The sequence below is a fragment of the Herpailurus yagouaroundi genome, unplaced genomic scaffold (genome assembly GCF_014898765.1).
Source record: "Herpailurus yagouaroundi ecotype Mexico unplaced genomic scaffold, PumYag 139, whole genome shotgun sequence".
In the NCBI taxonomy this organism is placed as follows: domain Eukaryota; kingdom Metazoa; phylum Chordata; class Mammalia; order Carnivora; family Felidae; genus Herpailurus; species Herpailurus yagouaroundi.
Genome location: NW_024412394.1, coordinates 31,771,098 through 31,791,230, shown reverse-complemented (window position 1 = coordinate 31,791,230; position 20,133 = coordinate 31,771,098). Strand labels below are relative to the sequence as shown.

At 37.5% G+C, this 20,133-nt stretch overlaps 1 protein-coding gene across 1 annotated transcript in view; it reads right to left on the bottom strand.

The window, feature by feature from the left end:
- COL19A1 (collagen type XIX alpha 1 chain) overlaps positions 1 to 20,133 on the bottom strand; it is a 350,833-nt gene that overhangs the window by 243,520 nt on the left and 87,180 nt on the right. The window contains exons 11-12 of the mRNA XM_040473872.1: positions 10,658 to 10,702; positions 8,253 to 8,297 (exon numbers count right to left, since the gene is read on the bottom strand). Coding sequence (XP_040329806.1) covers positions 8,253 to 8,297; positions 10,658 to 10,702 — 90 coding nt within the window. The remainder of the gene's footprint in view (positions 1 to 8,252; positions 8,298 to 10,657; positions 10,703 to 20,133) is intronic.

Sequence of the window (20,133 nt, the reverse complement as noted above, 5' to 3'; positions counted from 1 at the left end):
TTTATTAAGAAAGGATGCTGAATTTTGTCACATGCTTTTTCTGCATCGATTGACAGGATCGTATGGTTCTTATCTTTTATTAATGTGATGTATCACATTGATTGATTTGCAAATGTTGAACCAGCCCTGCAGCCCAGGAATGAATCCCACTTGATCATGGTGAGTAATTCTTTTTATATGCTATTGAATTCGATTTGCTAGTATCTTGTTGAGAATTTTTGCATCCATATTCATCAGGGATATTGGCCTGGATGTTCTCTTTTGGTGCTGGGTCTCTGTCTGGTTTAGGAATCAAAGTAACACTGGCTTCATAGAATGAGTCTGAAAATTTTCCTTCCCTTTCTATGTTTTGGAACAACTTGAGAAGGATAGGTATGATCTCGGCTTTAAATGTCTGGTAGAATTCCCCAGGAAAGCCATCTGGTCTTGGACTCTCATTTGTTGGGAGATTTTTGATTACTGATTCAATTTCTTCACTGGTTATGGGTCTGTTCAAATTTTCTATTTCTTCCTGTTTGAGTTTTGGAAGTGTGTGGGTGCTTAGGAATTTGTCCATTTCTTGCAGGTTGTCCATTTTGTTGGCATATAATTTTTCATAGTATTCCTGATAATTGCTTGTATTTCTGAGGGATTGGTTGTAATAATTCCATTTTCATTCATGATTTTATATATTTGGGTCATCTCCCTTTTCTTTTTGAGAAGCCTGCTAGAGGTTTATCAATTTTGTTTATTTTTGCAAAAAAACAACTCTTGGTTTCATTGATCTGCTCTACAGTTTTTTTTAGATTCTGCATTGTTTATTTCTGCTCTGGTCTTTATTATTTCTCTTCTTCTGTTGGGTTTGTGGTGTCTTTACTGTTCTTCTTCTATTTCCATTAGGTGTGCTGTTAGATTTTGTATTTGGGATTTTTCTTGTTTCTTGAGATAGGCCTGGATGGCAATGTATTTTCCTCTCAGGACTGCCTTCGCTGCATCCCAAAGCGTTTGGATTGTTGTATTTTCATTTTCATTTGTTTCCATATATTTTTTAATTTCTTCTCTAATTGCCTGGTTGACCCATTCATTCTTAAGTAGGATGTTCTTTGACTTCCATGCTCTTGGAGGTTTTTCAGACTTTTTCCTGTGGTTGATTTCAAGCTTCATAGCATTGTGGTCTGAAAGTATGCATGGTATGATCTCAATTCTTGTATACTTAGGAAGGGCTGTTTTGTGACCCAGTATGTGATCTATCTTAGAGAATGTTCCATGTGCACTTGAGAAGAAAGTATATTCTGTTGCTTTGGGATTCAGAGTTCTAAATATCTGTCAAGTCCATCTGATCTAATGTATCATTCAGGGCCCTTGTTTCTTTATTGATCCTGTGTCTAGATGATCTATCCATTGTTGTAAGTGGGGTATTAAAGTCCCCTGCAATTACCACATTCTTATCAATAACGTTGCTATGTTTGTGATTGTTTTATATATTTGGGGGCTCCCGTATTCGGCGCATAGACATTTATAATTGTTAGCTCTTCCTGATGGATAGATCCTGTAATTATGATATAATGCCCTTCTTCATCTCTTGTTACAGCCTTTAATTTAAAGTCTAGTTTGTCTGATATAAGTATGGCTATTCCGGCTTTCTTTTGACTTCCAGTAGCATGATGGATAGTTCTCCATCCCCTCACTTTCAATCTGAAGGTGTCCTCAGGCCTAAAGTGAGTCTCTTGTAGACAGCAAAGAGATGGGTCTTGTTGTTTTTAATCCATTTTGGTACTCTATGTCTTTTGGTTGGAGCACTTAGTCCATTTACATTCAGTGTTATTATAGAAAGATATGGGTTTAGAGCCATGTGATGTCTGTAGGTTTCATGCTTGTAGTGATGTCTCTGGTACTTTGTAGTCCTTGCAACATTTCACTCACAGAATCCCCCTTAGGATCTCTTGTAGCGCTGGTTTAGTGGTGATGAATTCTTTCAGTTTTTGTTTGTTTGGGAAAACCTTTACCTTTCCTTCTATTCTGAATGACAGACTTGTTGGATAAAGGATTCTCGGCTGCATATTTTTTCTGTTCATCACATTGAAGATTTCCTGCCATTCCTTTGTGGCCTGCCAAGTTTCAGTAGATAGATCTGCCACTAGTCTTATTGGTCTCCCTTTATATGTTAGAGCCTGTTTATCCCTAGCTGCTTTCAGAATTCTCTCTTTATCCTTGTATTTTGCCAGTTTCACTATGATATGTCGTGCAGAATATAGATTCACATTACATCTGAAGGGAGTTCTCTGTGCCTCGTGGATTTCAATGCCTTTTTCTTCCCCAGATCAGGGAAGTTCTCAGTTATGATTTGTTCAAGTACACCTTCAGCCCCTTTCTCAGCCTCTTCCTCATCTGGAATTCCTATTACAGATATTGTTCTGTTTCAATGTTTCACTTAGTTCTCTAATTCTCCCCTCATACTCCTGGATTTTTTTCTCTCTCTTTTTCTCAGCTTCCTTTTTTTCCATAACTCTATACTCTAATTCACCTATTCTCTCCTCTGCCTCTTCAATCTGAGCTTCAATGGTTGCCTCCAGTTTATTTTGCACCTCATTTATAGCATTTTTTTAGCTCCTCATGATGGATTCTTAGTTCCCTGATCTCTATAGCAATAGATCCTTGCTGTCCTTTATACTTTTTTCAAGACCAGCGATTAATTTTATGACTATTATTCTAAATTCTTGTTCTGTCATATTGCTTAAATCGTTTTTGATCAATTTGTTAGTTGTCGCTACTTCCTATAGTTTCTTTTGAAGAGAATTCTTCTGTTTCATCATTTGGATAGTCCCTGGAGTGGTGCAGAACTGCAGGGCACTTCCCCTGTGCTGTCTGGAGTAACTTGTGTTGGTGGGGAGGTCCACAGTCAGACCTGATGCCTGTTCCCAGCCCACCTCTGGGGCCACAGTCAGACTGGTGTACCTTATCTTCCCCTCTCCCAGGGGCAGTACTCACTGTGGAGTAGCGTGGCCCCTGTCTGGGCTACTTGCATGCTACCAGGCTTGTGGTGCTGCTTTTTGGGATCTGGCATATTAGCCAGGGTGGGTCCACAAGGTGCACAGGGGCAGGAGGGGCAGGCTTAGCTTGCTTTGCCATCAGTGGTCCCCTGTGGGAGGGCCCTGCAGCACAGGGAGGGAGGCATGCAGACCTGTTGGAGGAATGGATCCACAGAAGCACAGCGTTGGGTGTTTGCGTGGTGCAAACAATTTTGGGGAACTGGTTCCCTTTGGGATTTCAGCTGGGAGATTAGAGAGGGAGATGGCGCTGGCCAGTGCCTTTATTTCCCGCCAAGCTGAGCTCTGTCTTCCGGGGCTCAACAACTCTCCCTCTTGGTGTCTTCTCGCCCTCCCTGCTGAGAGCAGAGCTGTTGACTTTTAACATTCCAGATGTTAAGTCCCGCTGGCTGTCAGAACTCATGGAGTCCAGCCCCTCCGCTTTTGCAAGTCAGACTCAGGGGCTCTGCCTTGCCGGGCAGGCTGCCCCTCCACTGCCCCAGCTCCCTCCCACCAGTCCGTGTAGTGTGCACCGCCTCTCCACCCTTCCTACCCTCTTCTGTGGGTCTCTCCTCTACGCTTGGCTCCAGAGAGTCCGTTCTGCCAGTCTTCTGGCGGTTTCCTGGGTTATTTAGGCAGATATGGGTGGAACCTAAGTGATCAGCAGGACACGGTGAACCGAGTGTGCTCCCATGCCGCCATCTTCTTGCCGAACCTCTCAAATGATATTTAACAATAAAGATTGGCAGAATTTAGTTTAACACTGAAAAAATCAATTTTTAAACTAAGTCTGCAGCGCCTGGCTAGCTCGGTCAGTTAAGCATTTGACTCTTTTTTTTTTAATTCTTTTTATTGTTTATTTATTTTTGAGAAGGAGAGGGAGGGAGAGAGAGAGAGAGAGAGAGAGAGAGAGTGTGTGTGTGTGAGCAGGGGATGGGCAGAGAGGGAGACAGAGAATCTGAAGCAGTTTCCAGGCTCTGAGCTGTCAGCACAGAGCCAAACATGGGGCTCAAACTCACAAATCATGAGATCATGACCTGAGCTGAAGTCGGACGCTTAACCAACTGGGCCACCCAGGCACCCCACGCATCTGACTCTTGATTTCAGTTCAGGTCATGATCATGGCTGTGAGATTGAGGCTGCATGCTGGGCATAAAGCCTGCTTAAGATTCTCTCTCTCTCTCCCTCTTCCTCTGCCCCTCCTCCCCTGCTTGTGCTCTCTCTCAAAAACAAAACAAAACAAAACAAAAAACTGTTGGAGTTTGAATGGCAACATAAAAGAATGGTTAATGGCTGTTATCACTGCAAGGAAGGTTGACACAGTACAGGGATAACTGCCACCTCAAGGGTGCACTCTCCATTTGTTCACTAGTAGTAGCCCATATAAAACCTGCAAGAATTCTGAAGAAACCTAAGGAAAATCCTCCAAAGAATGGATGCCTAGGAGCACTCCTAAAGACACAGAGAAACCAGAACACAGACCCCCTGCTGTGAGTCTATTTCCCCAGTCAGAATATATAGACTTCCTCCCTCCTGCCTCATGAGACATGCTGTTAGAGTCAAAGGATCCTTGAGTGATGCTCACCTGCCTTTGGCAACAGGCAATGGGGCAGTGGGATGGGTTCATTCATATACATCTACATGTTAAACCAGAGAATAGTGAACCTGAAAATAGCTGTCTTCAGGGAGAGTCCTGCCAGCGTAAGTAATTTGAGAAAGAACTAGTTCTTCAAATGATTTTCACTTCAGGACTGATTTGGCTGAATTGTGCTTGCTCAGTTAATACATGAATTTCTTCCCTATCATAAGTTGCTACAGACTCAGGAATATACTCTCAAATCAGGTCCTCTCTACTTGTTCACATTTCATAAATTCTTCTCTGGACTAAGGATACCACGTTAGACATGCTGAGGAACCACCTGGTCAGTCTGGCTCATGAATTAAACTGGCCTAGAGGCTAGTTTATGTAGTCATAAAGGAAAACAGCAGATTTCTCTACTTGGTTTATACTGGATTATAGAAATACCACATAAGCCTGGGTGGCTTAGTCAGTTAAGCATCCTATTTCAGCTAAGTCGAAGGTCCTCGCTGTCTGTAAATTCAAGCCCTGCATTGGGCTCTGTGCTGCCAGCTCAGAGCCTGGAGCCTGCTTCAGATTCTGAGCCACCCTCTCTTTCAGCCCCTCCCCCACTCATGCTCTGTGTGTGTCTCTCTCTTTCAAAAAATAAATAAACATTAAAAAAAATAACATATAGTGGTATCATCACTATGAAGATACTTTAAGATCATCACATAGCGTTTTGTCTTTGACAGTTGATATGTGTTTTCCTGTTCAACTGGTAGCCATGTGCCTTTGGTAGGTAGGACATCTTTGAGCAATAACAACTCCCTGAATTCTTTTGTTTTACAACTAGTGAATTGTATCATTCAAAACACTCAAATTGTAAACACAGTAAAGGCCACAATGAGACAATTAAAGAGGAAAGGTAAGTCTTATTGTAATTATATAGTCTTACACAAAGAATTAAATTCAATTTAAATTATCTTTTAGGGGGTAGGGGAATGGGCAAAATGGGTATAGGGGAGTGGGAGGCTTGCATGGAACAAATAAGTCACAGGATGAAAGGTACAGCATGGAGAATAAAGTCAAAAGTATTGTAATAGTGTTGTATGCTGACAGATGGTAGCTACACTTGAGGTGAACATATCATCAAGTATAGACTTGTTGAATCACTATGTTGTACACCTGAAACTAATATAACATTTCATGTCAACTATACTGTAGAGGCCGCTTTTAGGTCACAGGCTTGAGTAATGGAAACTTGAGCAAGTCAAAAGGGTCCACAGTGACTACCGAGCTGAATGCACAGGCTCATTAAGCCATAGGTCCTGACTAACCAATGGGCTACTTACAACCAGACACAGTTCCTAAGATTACCAAAAAAAGTAAAATTCCATATGTCTCCATATTCCCTTACCCCCCTCTATAACTATAGCTTCTCACCACCTCCTCGTGGCAAATGGTTTGTCCTTCGCTGTTCTGTATGCTGCTCCTTTGCAGTGTATTCAATAAACTTTTATCCCTTTTGTTCTGTCTTGGGTGAGTTCTTTCACCACCCCTGCAACCTGCCCCCACCCAATCGGGATGCCCACATACACTTCAAAAAAAAATAAAAAATAAATACATAAAGTAGTCTTTGTTCAGAAAACAAATTATGTTGTAAGCAGTGAAAGGATTTCATGCTTGTATCACATGGAAATGAGTGTTTCACATTCTTATTTAATTAATCTAGAAACACAGTTTCTAATCTAGGAACAAAAAGTTGACATTAATTATTTATCTCATGGAAAAATACATGTGGTCATAGATCAGAATATGTAACATGCAACACTGAAAAACTCAAACATTTGCTATTTGGTAAATAATAAAGCAGAATATATTTTTATTATATGGGTTATTATGTGAATTTTATATGTGGCTATAAGCCATTTGAATTATAATTCTCATTCAAGGTACAGTCTTTTCTATTTGATGCTTTATATCTTCCTGTTATCTCCATCATTCTCCATAAATATTTTTACCTCTTGGTGAAACTATTTGAAGGCAATTGTTAATAGGTATGAGGAATTAGAAGGGAGATCTTCAAAGCCAAATATATTGAACAGTTTTCTATACTTCATAGCCTGTGAGAATCTATTACCGAGTAATACCAACCATGTATATAAAATATCAAAATAACCACTAAGATTTTAGTGAGATGGTGACTTTAAATGACAGAATTTTTCTTTCCTTGCTTATTCTCACTTATTCCTACAGGTAAAGTCCCATTAATAAAACAGGAACATGTGTAAATAAAGCATTTATTTAAAGGCAATGACTGTCATTCTACTAAAACAAAAATATTCAAAAGATTCCTAAGAGGAGAGATCCACTTTTTAAAAAATAGTCATAATTTAATGGAATTCTCCTCAATTATATGATTATTATACGGCTGTCCTTTTCTCTTACAGTTTTATGAGGAAAAGTAATTAGCAAGTAGCTTACATCATGCATAATTTGTCTTACAATTATTATAGATGCTCATTCCGTTTAAAATACTTATGGAAGAAGCAAACAACTGATCACGGCCCAGAAAACTAAATACAGGCAACACTGTCTAATTTGAGATTATCTCTCCCCCTTCCCTTATTCTGGCTGTCCAATTACATGACATTTTATGAAACAAAGGAATGGTACTGTTTTGTTCTATTTAAAAATCAAACTGGACTTATTAAAAGCAGAAGGACTCAAATGATTGTCTGAAGGGAAATTTTGGATGACTAAGGCACTTCTATTCTCTGTACTTTCAGTAGAAGGCTGTAAATTTGTAAAACAAAGATTGCTTGAATATTGGGTTAACCACTTCTCTCAGCACCAATCTGGAGTTCTATCCATAGTTTTCTTTGCTTCTGAGTCTGATAAACTTGTAGAGTTAAGGAGTTTACTATAACCCAATCTGGGATATTACACAATCTCTGTGTTTTTTCTTTTAAACCGTCCCCTTTAAGCCATCCCTTCCAGGGCACCCGGGTGGCACAGTTGGTTAAGCATCCGACTCAGGTTAAGCATCCGATTTCTGAGCTCGGCTTAGGTCATGATCACACAGTTTGTGAGCCTCACATTGGGCTCTGCACTGATGGTGTGAAGCCTGCTTGGGATTCTGTAGCTCCTTCTTTCTGCCCCTCCCCCGCTTGTGCCCTTTCAAAATAAATAATAAAAATAAACTTTAAAAAATAAAGTAAACCATCCCTTTATTTTAACTCTTTCAAACTATTCTATTTTCACATCTATTTTCTGTTTGACCCAATTACAGTTCTTCTTATTTATTTCCTCAGGAAAAATTCCACTGATAAACCAGGTATACATGTAAACAAAACATTTATTTAAAGACTTGGACACATAGTGCAGCAGTGACGTGATAGCACACAAATATACTGCTTAATAAATGTTTTAATCATTTATATATCAATGAAATGCATTTAGTGAGAAATATCTAGATAAAACTACCATCCAAAGTTTAGAAAGATGTGTGAAAATCACCAGTATATTAAGTATAACTTAAGTGAAATAAATATTTTAAGATTTTTTCTACAAAATTACTGAATTCTGGATATAGAAAGTATAAGAGAAGTTAGATATTCCACTTCAAAATATTTTCATGAACACAATTCATTTTTATAGATGCTTATGTAATGAGAGATATTTACCTTTTCACCAATTTCTCCTTTGCTGCCTTCAAAACCTTGCTCTCCCTGTAGAAGAGGAATATGGTATATATAATAATGGGAACACTACTTTTAATATACACAATTATTACAATAATAATGATAATGTTTCCAATAACTAATAAAAACCATTTCTAATATGTAAATTTTTAAACCAATATTAACTTAGACAAAATTTAAATATTCCTAAATACTAAAGAGTACAAGCCACACTTTCACTATAGTACGTTCCATGCAATGTCATCTCCATAAACCTGAATTTCTCTATATACTGTACCTTTCTCAGAGGTGTTTTGAGAATTGAATGCATCAACATAGTGCCTGGCACTAAGTTAGCCATTATTGTTATTATTACTATTACCATTTATTTCACTAGATCCAGCAGAAACAGCCTTCTCATGCTGACTTCTATGGAATACCATTCCAGTGGGAGCTGTGTGATGAATGAGAGTTCAGGTTTGAACCCCGAGTCCTGGCTCCAGCTCTGACACCAGAGCCGAACATGTTCTTTACCCCCCAGATCTCCTGCCTCTCAGTCACAGAAAGGGCGTTGGCAGTTGTAGGGCTGCTGGCTTTCAACCACCATAATTATTCCAAAAGGTGTAAGTTTCCTATTCCTCAACTAAAACGCTCTCTGACCCAACAAGCTTATTTTCCCACTTAATTCTGCACAGATACTTATGGTACTGATGTTTGATGCATACATTCAAACAAATATTCATTGAATGCCAAGTACATGTCAGGCACTCCAGACAACACAGCCAGCAAGTGAATGCTGGAGATAGGTCATCCTCACCCCTCCACTCACAAGATGCACTCAATAAATGAAATATTTCCTAAGTGCACAGAGATAAGGGATGAAGGGTTTCTTATGTCAAGTTTTTCTATAATGCTGAAACAAGGTGACGCTTGACACAATTAAAATTCATGTTAGAAGCAAACTGCCAGGTTTTTACTATACGTATAGTGTCTGTGTATATATTATAGATAATACCTGCAATCAAATATATGTATATGTGTACATGTATACACACACATACATACATGATTAAATTATTATTTCTGCTTCATTTTCCCTTTAAAAGGGTACCAGGAAAGACAATAGGTTAGTATTTGGGCATATGTGCCACTGAATATATGGTCTATCTTTACTCGATCATTTTTCCTAAAATATAGACTTTAACTTGATCTGTTAATTCAAGCTGACATCGAAGCTGCTACACCCCCCAGTACATCAGTCACAATGTCAGCATGATGCAGCCACCACAAACAGCTGCTGGAAAGTCCAAAACTATTTCCCAGTAGATAAATCTGCACATCCCTTGGCTTGCAGCTCAACTCACAGAGGCAGCACATGCTGTATCAATGGGTTTTGTCTAGAGTTGCTGTGAAGAAATTCAGAAGCTTGCCATTTTATCGCTGCCAGTTCAATCTTATTATCTTTATCAAGCCAAGTAAGGGAAGATTTTTCAAACACTGTAACTATAAATAAATGTACATCTTTTTTTTTAAATGGAAATTTTTAGCTACAGAGAAAAACCTAGATGCAGTAGTAACTTCTGACATCTTGCTGCTAAGACCTGTAAAACTTTCAGAGCATAGAAATGATATGGTTGGCTGGGGTGGGCATCTAATATTGCATTAGTAATGCTCTCCCCTGTGGTGGGATTATCTGAGTGGTATCATGACAGCTGGCCCCACCTGAAGTGGCTCCCCATCCCTCCAGGAAACTGGAATAGACCAGTCTGTGTGCTTCCAGCAATGCTGGTCACACTCCTTTCCAGGAGGAGAGAGTCCTGGGACAGGTACAAGTGAAGTTCACCTTGGTAAAGAGAAAGATAGTAGGCACAGAAACAAGCAGCCTAGTCAAGGCAAAAATCTTTATTTATTATGAGTTTGTTATTCTGAAAGATATTTTTTGAAGAGATTAGTTGTAGCATCTTTGTAACATTTAATATTTTATGTCAGTGTAACTATTATGTTTAGCCAACCTGGGAAATACAAAAAGAAGATAAATAAGAAAGAACCAAATACAGTCAAAGGTGGTAAAAATTATTCCGCTCTTCATTTTAGACACTAGTAACAGTGAAAACACAATCAGAGCAGCTCTGTACACTCCACTGGCCCCCAGAAAGCATGATCATTGACTTCTCTGGAGAAGCATGTTGCTAAAGCTCTCTGATAAAGCTCTCTCCTAGAGTGATTCCTTTGAAAAGGGATTACTTCCATGGGTTCTCTTTGAAAGACCGATTAGTGGCTTTCTAAGAGCCTTTCAGGGAATTAGGTTTCATCAAATAAACTTTCTGAGTCTTCGCTATACTATATGCAGATTCAATTTTTAAGATGTTAAATTCTTAATTTCTATAAAACATTCAAAAACTCTTTACCTTTTGACCAGGTAAGCCTGGAACTCCATGCAAACCATTTTCACCCTACAAGATGTATAGAAAATAAATTTTATTAGCAAAAAACAAATGAATAAAGAAATTTTTGCAGTCTTTAAGAATTAGTTCTAGCTTGGTGGGGAAAGGTAGCCTAATACTGAACATCTATCACATTCAGGGGCTTTTTATCTATCCCTTCTTATCTTACCACTAGAGTTAGTACTTCAATTTTACAAAATAAGAAAACAGTCTTGGGGGGTTTGTGGAGCTCAGTCAAGTGTCTGACTCTTGATTTTGGCTCAGTTCTTGACCTCATGGTTCATGAAATTGAGCCCCACATCAGGTTCTGTGCTGCAAGCATGGAGCCTGCTTGGGATTCCCTCTGTCTCTGCCTCTCTCTCTGCCTCTCTCTCTTTAAAAATAAATACATAAACCTAAAAAAAGAAAATAAGAAAACAGAGTCTCTGAGTCATGCTCAGGGTCACCCAACTTGTGGCACTACCTGAGATTTCAATGAGGTCTCTCTAACTCCACAGCTATTTAGTACCCCTTATTTCATGTTCTCTTTTCAAACCTCTGGACATAATATTAAAGCCTGGAATAGGATTTCTATGGGCCAGAAACTGTTCTCACAACAAATCTATTGGGTAGATAGATTATGATCATCTTACAACAGATGATCACACCATCCTACACAAAATAGGAGATAGAAATGGAATTTGAACACATACACTTCAGCTCTGTGCACATAGCCACATCCCTACACTGTCTCATGGAAAAGATTTAATTCTGGCTTGTAAATGATCTCATATAAAAACTGAATACATCTATACATCTATTATAGATATGTATCACATCTATTATAGCAATAGACATACAGATATGTGTAAACGCGTGTATGTCTGTGTATATTTATATATATAAAACTCATATCCATTGATTGCCTTTAAATCAATTTTGAAGACAAACCCAATCCCATTTTACTTGAAAAATTGCTTATAAGAATTTTTAGTTTTTTACATTCATCTGGTTCCTTTCTTGGGTAAAAAGGTTCTCAGCAGATGCTTATCAGTTTCCATTACTGGAATTCATGGGTCATTTCTTTGACAAGCGTGGTTTGTAAACAGCACACCAGCTAGAATGAGATATTCCTGGGAGGATGTACACATTCTCAATGGGGGCTTAGGAATTTTTCTGCTTATAGGAACTGACTTGACTCCTGAGTTTGCAGGTTGAGGCAGCTCAAAATAATTTAAAAATTCCATTGATCTACTTTATTTCTAGAAAACATTTATAAGTAATTTATAAGACAATTTTTCAGCATTACCTAGAATGAAGTTAGATATCATTTCTTAAAATGATATGAAAGAAAAAAATCACATCTTCAAACTTTAAAATAGCAATAATATATTCTAAATCTAAAGAGAAAATTATTATTTCATTAATTAATATATTTTGGAAAGGTTTAGTCATTTATAACAGAGTTGTACCACTATATACAGACACACATATTTTAAAGTCTAGGGCTGTTCTTAGATTAAGTTATCTAAGTTTTTCACAGTAGAACTGCTATCATCAAAAAATATACTAAACAGTAAAGGCAAAACTTTGCTGCTAAGTGTAATTAAGTGTTGAAGCATCAATAAAATGCAATGTACTTACCTATGTAATAAGCATATTTCTATTCTTTAAAACATTTTTATAGTTCTAGACCTCGGGCACTATTATACAAATATATTAGAAACTTCCCATCTCATTTGATAAAGTGACAGTAAAAGCACATTCAGTATTTGACACCAGGGAACATTCTGTGGAAATTGAGCTTCAGTTACTCATCACAGAAGTATGTCCACTTGTCCATAAGAAGCAGAATTAGTTTCATCGGTTGGTCTAATATAATGTTTTATATCATATTACAAGTTACACATCATAACAAGATATGGCATGTAATCCAGTAAAGTACACTGATACAGTATACACGGCCAAAAATACTTTTTTGGGGAAAAAAAAGTAGTGACAGTATCTACTCTTTTTCTTTGTTTAGAGCCCACTGCTATGTACTATGTGTTCCAAGTACTAGCACCTAAAGTCACTTCTGGCACATGTCAGTTTAGGGCTCCACCCAGAAACACTGCTAACGGGATACCAAAAATCGCTAAAACTATGATATCAAGCTGTTTTTCTCTCTTTAATGGACACTGATTTCATGATTATTGCAGTTAAAATGTTATATTTTCCTACGGTCAGTGTTCACTGGTCCCCACTCTTTCCTGACTAGGGATTTGTTTTGTAAACCTAATCCTAAATTCCCAGATAATCTCATGGATACCAACTGATTATTCTCCCAGGAAAAACTCAGTTTCACACACCAGCAGGTACACGATTTTCAGATTGGGAGTGGATACTGTTGAAGCTGAAAGTTTGCAAGACTGGTATTCAGAAACCTTTTTATTTTCTTCTCGCTGATTTTCTTGAAGTTATCAGAGATAAGCCATTTTGAAACTTTTAATAATTTTAAATCATTTGTTATTTTTCTAGTTCTTAAGGGATAAATTAGTATATTTGTTTTTGTTCATATCCACCCCCCCCCCCCAAAAAAAAGATTTGTTAAGTAGCATAAAAACTAAAGACTATATCCAAAACCTAATGCAGCTTGAGGTCAAATGGAATTGTACCTAGCAAATAAATGCCTACCTAAAACTACTACTGGATGGGTGGACATTAGCTGCTTTTTCTGGACTCTTGCTGTTCCTCCTTCCTCCCAGTCTCAGCAGAAACAAAGAAATAAGAAGTTTCTCCCTTGGCTTCTGATCAATACTTCAGTGCATTATTGAGAGAAAATTACAATCAATGTTTCTCATAGCTACCAGAATGTTCCAAACTTGTTTCTGAGGCATAGACTTTCTATTATAGGTTTTTCCAACAAAGGACCTGTGTCCTTTTCTTGTTACAAATTCAAAGTACAGAAGGACAAGTGAATGAATATGTGTAATACAAAGCAGGGCCAAATCTAACATTGCTGCTGACAGCAGTGTTGCCGTGTTATTACTGTAATGCATAGCCGATCTTCAACTTCACAGAGCAATCTAAAGCACCCTTTCCAGAATTCAAAGTAAAACCTCTTTGGGAAGCTTTTGGAAAAAACTTAGGTGTGATTTAGGGCCAGCTGGTGGCTTTCTGAAAAAGTGATCAAAGGATTTCATTTTACCTCCTTTTTATCACTGCACATTTCCCTGAAGTAAGCACAGCTAGGCATAAAAGATAAATTATTAGTTTTCCTGATTCCTTTGACATTGGAATCTATGTCTTTTCTTATTATGCAGGAAATACAAGTTGTCTGAAGGACACTTGATAAGAAATCACATTCCCCAGGGCTATAGTTTATAAACCTAGTCCCAAAGAGACCAAGCAAAGAAAGGCAGATTAAACAAGTAAATGGAAATTTGCTTGTAACTACATGTAAGCCTAGAAAATTGAAAGTTATATACTATGTTGTGGTGATTTTTTTTTTGTTTGTTTTGGTTTAAAAAGTTGGGTATCCACACTCTGATGTAAAAGTCTGCACTGTTGGTGGGAATGCAAACTGGTGCAGCCACTCTGGAAAACAGTGTGGAGGTTCCTCAAAAACTTAAAAATAGACCTACCCTATGACCCAGCAGTAGCACTGCTAGGAATTTATCCAAGGGATACAGGAGTGCTGATGCATAGGGGCACTTGTACCCCAATGTTTATAGCAGCACTCTCAACAATAGCCAAATTATGGAAAGAGCTTAAATGTCCATCAACTGATGAATGGATAAAGAAATTGTGGTTTATATACACAACGGACTACTACGTGGCAATGAGAAAGAATGAAATATGGCCCTTTGTAGCAACGTGGACGGACTGGAGAGTGTGATGCTACGTGAAATAAGCCATACAGAGAAAGACAGATACCATATGTTTTCACTCTTATGTGGATCCTGAGAAACTTAACAGGAACCCATGGGGGAGGGGAAGGAAAAAAAAAAAGAGAGAGGTTAGAGTGAGAGAGAGCCAAAGCCTAAGAGACTTAAAAAATGAGAACAAACTCAGGGCTGATGGGGGGTGGGAGGGAGGGTGGGTGATGCGTATTGAAGAGGGCATCTTTTGGGATGAGCACTGAGTGTTGTACGGAAACCAATTTGACAATAAATTTCATATATTAAAAAAAATAAAAGTCTGAGATGTGGGGTGCATGGGTGGCTCAGTCGGTTGAGCGCCTGACTCTTGGTTTCAGCTCAGGTTGTGGGATTGAGTTCCACAATGAGCCCTGTAATGAGCCCCGCGTGAAGCCCTGTGTGAAGTCCTGTGTAGAGCCCCACATGACTCTGTGCTAGCTTGGGAGCCTCTCTCCCTCTCTCTCTGCCCCTCTCCCTGCTTGCACACACACATGCACTCTCTCTCTCTCTCTCTCATACACACACTAAGAAATAAAAAACATTAAAAAAAAGTCTGAGATCGTACTAAAATACTGTTTCTATATTTAAAAATTTAATGTGGCCCATCATTTCATTCTACAGTACATTTTCCAGTAACTTAATCTCCTTTACAAATATAGTATACACTTGGAAATATATCAGTATTATCCTACTAATTAACTCATTTTATTAAGAGAAAATTTACTTAAATTGAATGTTGAGCAAAATAGCTGGAAGAAACATCTGAAATGGAATGCCAGAATTCTAGCATGAAAACCAATAAAAGAGGCAGCTAAAAGTAAATCTGATTTTGATTTTGTGTATCACTAACTTGACCTCTATGTTTCCGACTATACATCTGCTTTACTCAGGACGTAATCTTCAAAAATTGAATTTTTATGGTTCTTAAATTGTTGCCACTCAACTAAGCATTTTAGGAAATAGAATATACACCTTTTTTTTTTTCAGACATCTCACCCAATCTAAGTCTTTTATTTCAGGGAGGATTATTTTTTCCTTCTATTTTCTTGGACTTCATTCCAAGAAGTAAATCATCAAGTTAAAAAACTGTATACCTTATAGGGTTTAAAACTTCAAAATTTTTGAATTATTCATATGTATTTGATCTTTAATGCAGCAAACACATGGGGATATATTATCGTATTAATGTTCAGGATAAGGCAAATTTATATCATTCTTAACCATAAAATGAGTGAGATCCTATTATTACTTATTCTTATGGGTCATTTCAAAGAAGGGAAAACCAGCCCACTTAAAGGCAATATATGGTTGATACATGTCTTAATCATAATAATGTAAATATGGGGAGTTAGTAGTAGCTGAACCCAACATCTACCGTCTCAAAAACTATTAACCTGAATGTACATGTATTGGGGACACAAGTATACGCAAGTGCACGTACTTAGAAAATGAGCAGGATGGGCAGTTTTTCACATAGGGACAAGAATAAATTCATACCTTTTTATCCACCACCTCCGTCAAAACATTTGTCGAGGTACTGACTCTACTGAAAACTTCAGTAGTCAAACACTTTTGCTGTTTAATTTGTATTTTGGAGAGCAGAACAAAACAACTCTATATCCAAATACTGCAATAATGCTTTCTGAAGTCAAATTAACCTTTCCCAAATTTCTGCCTACTAGTGTTTTTTTTTTTAAGTTTATTTATGAGAGAGACAGAGAGAGAGAGACAGAGACAGAGCATGAGCAAGAGAGTGGTAGAGAGAGAAGGAGACATACAATTCAAAGCAAGCTCTAGGCTCTGAGCTGTGGGCACAGAGCCTGACACAGGGCTTGAACCCATGAACCACGTGATCATGACCTGAGCCCAAGTCAGACGCTTAATGGACTGAGCCACCCAAGCGCCCTTTTGCTCATTAGTGTTATATTACAAAGGAAAAATATCTTATTGGTCTTATGTATGACATCCCTTTGTGTCACTATCAAGCCTATTCAGTAAACCAATAATTTTTCAAATGATAGTTTGGAGTCCCTTAATATGTTAGTTACTGTTTTCTGGGTGCACATTGGTCAGCCAATATATCTGTTAAAATATGGAACTCAGAATTCAGCACATCACTCCAGAAATGATCTCACCACATAGAATAAAAACAGGAGGGTCACACACACACACACACACACACACACACACACACACTTCTTGTTCTGGATACTATATAGTACTTATATTAACACAACTTGTTGTTTTAAAGTTGAATTGCTTAAGTATACACTGAGCTTGTAGTCAACTACAACCATTAAGTTTTTCTTTTGAGGGAATATATCTTACAATCCTTTTATAAATTGATGGAATGAAAATTATACTGAGTTATTAAAATTTAAAAAAAAAACAAGAAAACAAGTAACTTTGAAATTATTTGGACAGGTAAACAACTCTTTCCATATCTAACAAAGTTAGGGAACTGGGCGTTGGACAATGTTGTAGAGCCCACTAAAAATCTGGGCTCCTATGTACCTGTGATGATTTTTTTTAAGTGGATTTGTCAAGAACAAGTGTTTTGGATTTCACTATATTGTGAGATGAGTTATAAAACAGTATTTAAGTAAACTCAAAGCTTCATAAAAGTACTAGGGAAACAGAAGACATTTAACGTGAATCATCTCCTGAAATATCCAAAGTGTAGTAACTGACATCTGAATCAAGCATTCTAACAAGTGAAAGATGATGTAAGATATAAAGAGAAGGAAAGTGTCATCAGTAAGCCCCTAATTGAGGTCAGTGAGATACTAGTAAGTGCAAACTATTTCCTGTCCAAAGTATTCCTCGTGATGAGTAATTTATAGTTCTACTCCATATCAATTACTTCTACTGGAGCTTAAATGCACTTCGCACTAGCGAAGTCATTGGTTATTTATCTTTAGCCCTGAGGTAAATCGTTGTGAAGATATGGAGAAAGAATATGCCTTAGCAATGTTGTAAGAAAGTCAGGAGAATTTTTTCAAACCTTATTTGGAAAAAAAGAGAGCATGATAACTTCTTCAGGTTTATGCTTGGAAGAGAAGAAAGAACATAGTTTCTCCAAGAGAAAATGGGAAACAAATTCTGTAGCTGCACACACTTCTGTTAGATTTCACTCTAGGAAGCAACATCTGCAAGCTTTGCTCGGTAGATAAGAGATTTTCCTACCTTCCTATTTCCCTGAAGCATGCTTTTGCGGAAAGTACAGAAGACTTGTACTGAAGCACCACTGCCTTTTCCAACTGCCCCTCAGCACAGTTTTCTAACAATCATCTTCAATTTCTTTTCTTTATTGGCCTGGGGCTAAGTCCACTTGAGTTCTGAATAAATCAACAAACATTTATCTAGAATCAATCAGGTGCCATATGCTGGGTCAAGTGCTGCAGTTACAGGAACAAGACCTTGTTCTCCTGGATCTCACAGTAGAGACAAAGACACAAACTATACTGATAATGTAAATAAAATACTATGTGAGCAGAGTGAAGGGGCTGTTAATTCGTCTTGTGTCAACGAGACTTTACCAAGAAGATGTAATTTTTCTTGAGCTTTGAATCTGGTAATGTGTGAAAATGCAGTGATGGTCGAAGCGAAGAAAGGTACCAATCATCTGTGATCATGCTCTCAAATCCTCTACTTAGTATCTAACAAGTTCATTTGGTACCTTACACTGGCTATGTCTGTTTCCTTTAGACAGAGACGCTTTTAGAAAACTCTAATCTGAAATTATAGATGTCTTTATCAAATACCATCTACCCCTTTAAATAAAGAATAAAATAATTAGCCACTAAACTATGCAGAGAAACAGAGACCGTGTGATCTTTCTATGGCAATATTTTAATATTTATGTGCTAGATTCTCATAGTGCATTAAACCAAGTAGGAACATCAGCAGACTAAGTTCTCGAAATCTGGCTGTTTAGCAAATAAAAGTCAAGTGCCTGGGTGCCAGATCCACTGCATGTGTTGAACTTGTCATCCATCTGTTGTGTTCTCTGCCAACTGCTCTTCTTGGGGTGTGAGTGGAAGGCATTAGAAGGGAATAAGAAACCATTAAGAAATAAAATCAACTGCAGAGTGAACAAGTTTCTTTTTCTTTTTCCTGTCCTTCTATTCCCTCTGTCATTCTCAGGTTTCTGCTTCTTACTGCTATATTGAATCAAATGAAATGAGGATTACTCCATGTAAAGGCGATAATTTCTCACTGATAATTCAAGTATCATCCTTGTAACTTTAATAAATGAGACAACAGTAGGTTGACAAAACTGTTTTCATTGTGGCCATTTTTTCTATGAATACTGGTTGTGATAAGAAGTCTAATCCTATGTCCAGATTTGACTGTTTCATTTGCTGAAGAATTTTCTGAAATACAGAAGTATATAGATGATTCTCAGTTTAAGAGGTATTTTCTCTAACATGGCTCATACTTGTTTTGTAAATTTTACAAGTTCATAGGAAGGAAATATCCCATTGTTAGAATAAAGGTGAATTGCCCTTTCTTTCTTTCTTTCTTTCTTTCTTCTTTCTTTTTCTCATTTAGTGTTTCGATTCCTACAATAAATTGTCTCATACAAATAGGTGTTTTAACTATTTTTTTAAACTTGGGAAGACTTCTGAAATTAATATTAATTCTAAATTTCAATGGGAAATGAGGTGAAACTAGGTAATACAGATAGAAAGCCAAATAGCTTTAAAAAAATTCTCTAGCTTTTCCAATAAACACCTACAAGTTTCTGAGTCTCTAAGGCATGAATGCTACATCTGGAGCAGGGCTGTCTCAGGGTTCATTACAATTCACAATAGCTACTGGCCTTGTCTGCACTTTCATAAATGGTAACATCATCTGCCTTTATTTCCTGAAGCTGAGGTCTTCTTATAAAATGTCTTTTTAAGGGAAAGATCAAGATTCAGAGATCGCAGTCATTTCATTTTCCAACCCAAAAGGAATACAAAGGCAGATAGGGAACAGTGGGTGTGCCCAGCTCAATCTCGCCCCACAGCAGCAGAGACTGGGGGCTCCAGAGTTCATGACAAAAAGTGCCTCACACAAAGCTCTTCGGTATGAGAATAGTTAGCCTGGCTGTTTTTAAGTCATGTAACTTGGCAACTCTCTCATCACATTATCAGATATACTTCTTCTTTTTTAAATTTAATTTAATTTTTTAATTTACATCCAAGTTAGCATATAGTGCAACAATAATTTCAGGAGTAGATTCCTTAATGCCTCTTACCCACGTAGTTGCAAATGGCAAGATTTCATTCTTTTTTTATTAGATATACTTCTTAAGTGCTTTAATGCATATGGCTTTTTATCTCTAGAAGTTCAATATTTTTTTTAAAAAACTCATCATGCTAAATTAAACACTTTTGTTTCTGACCAGAAGAATATATAATGAATGTATGACCAAAAGTAATTTATATTGTATATACCTATTTATATAATTACATATCAAAAGCATATTTCATAGAGAACATAAAGAGAATTTTCTAGGCTAGCTGTTGAGGTAAGGTAATCTGGAGAGTGTGGCCATGATTGGTCTGCAGG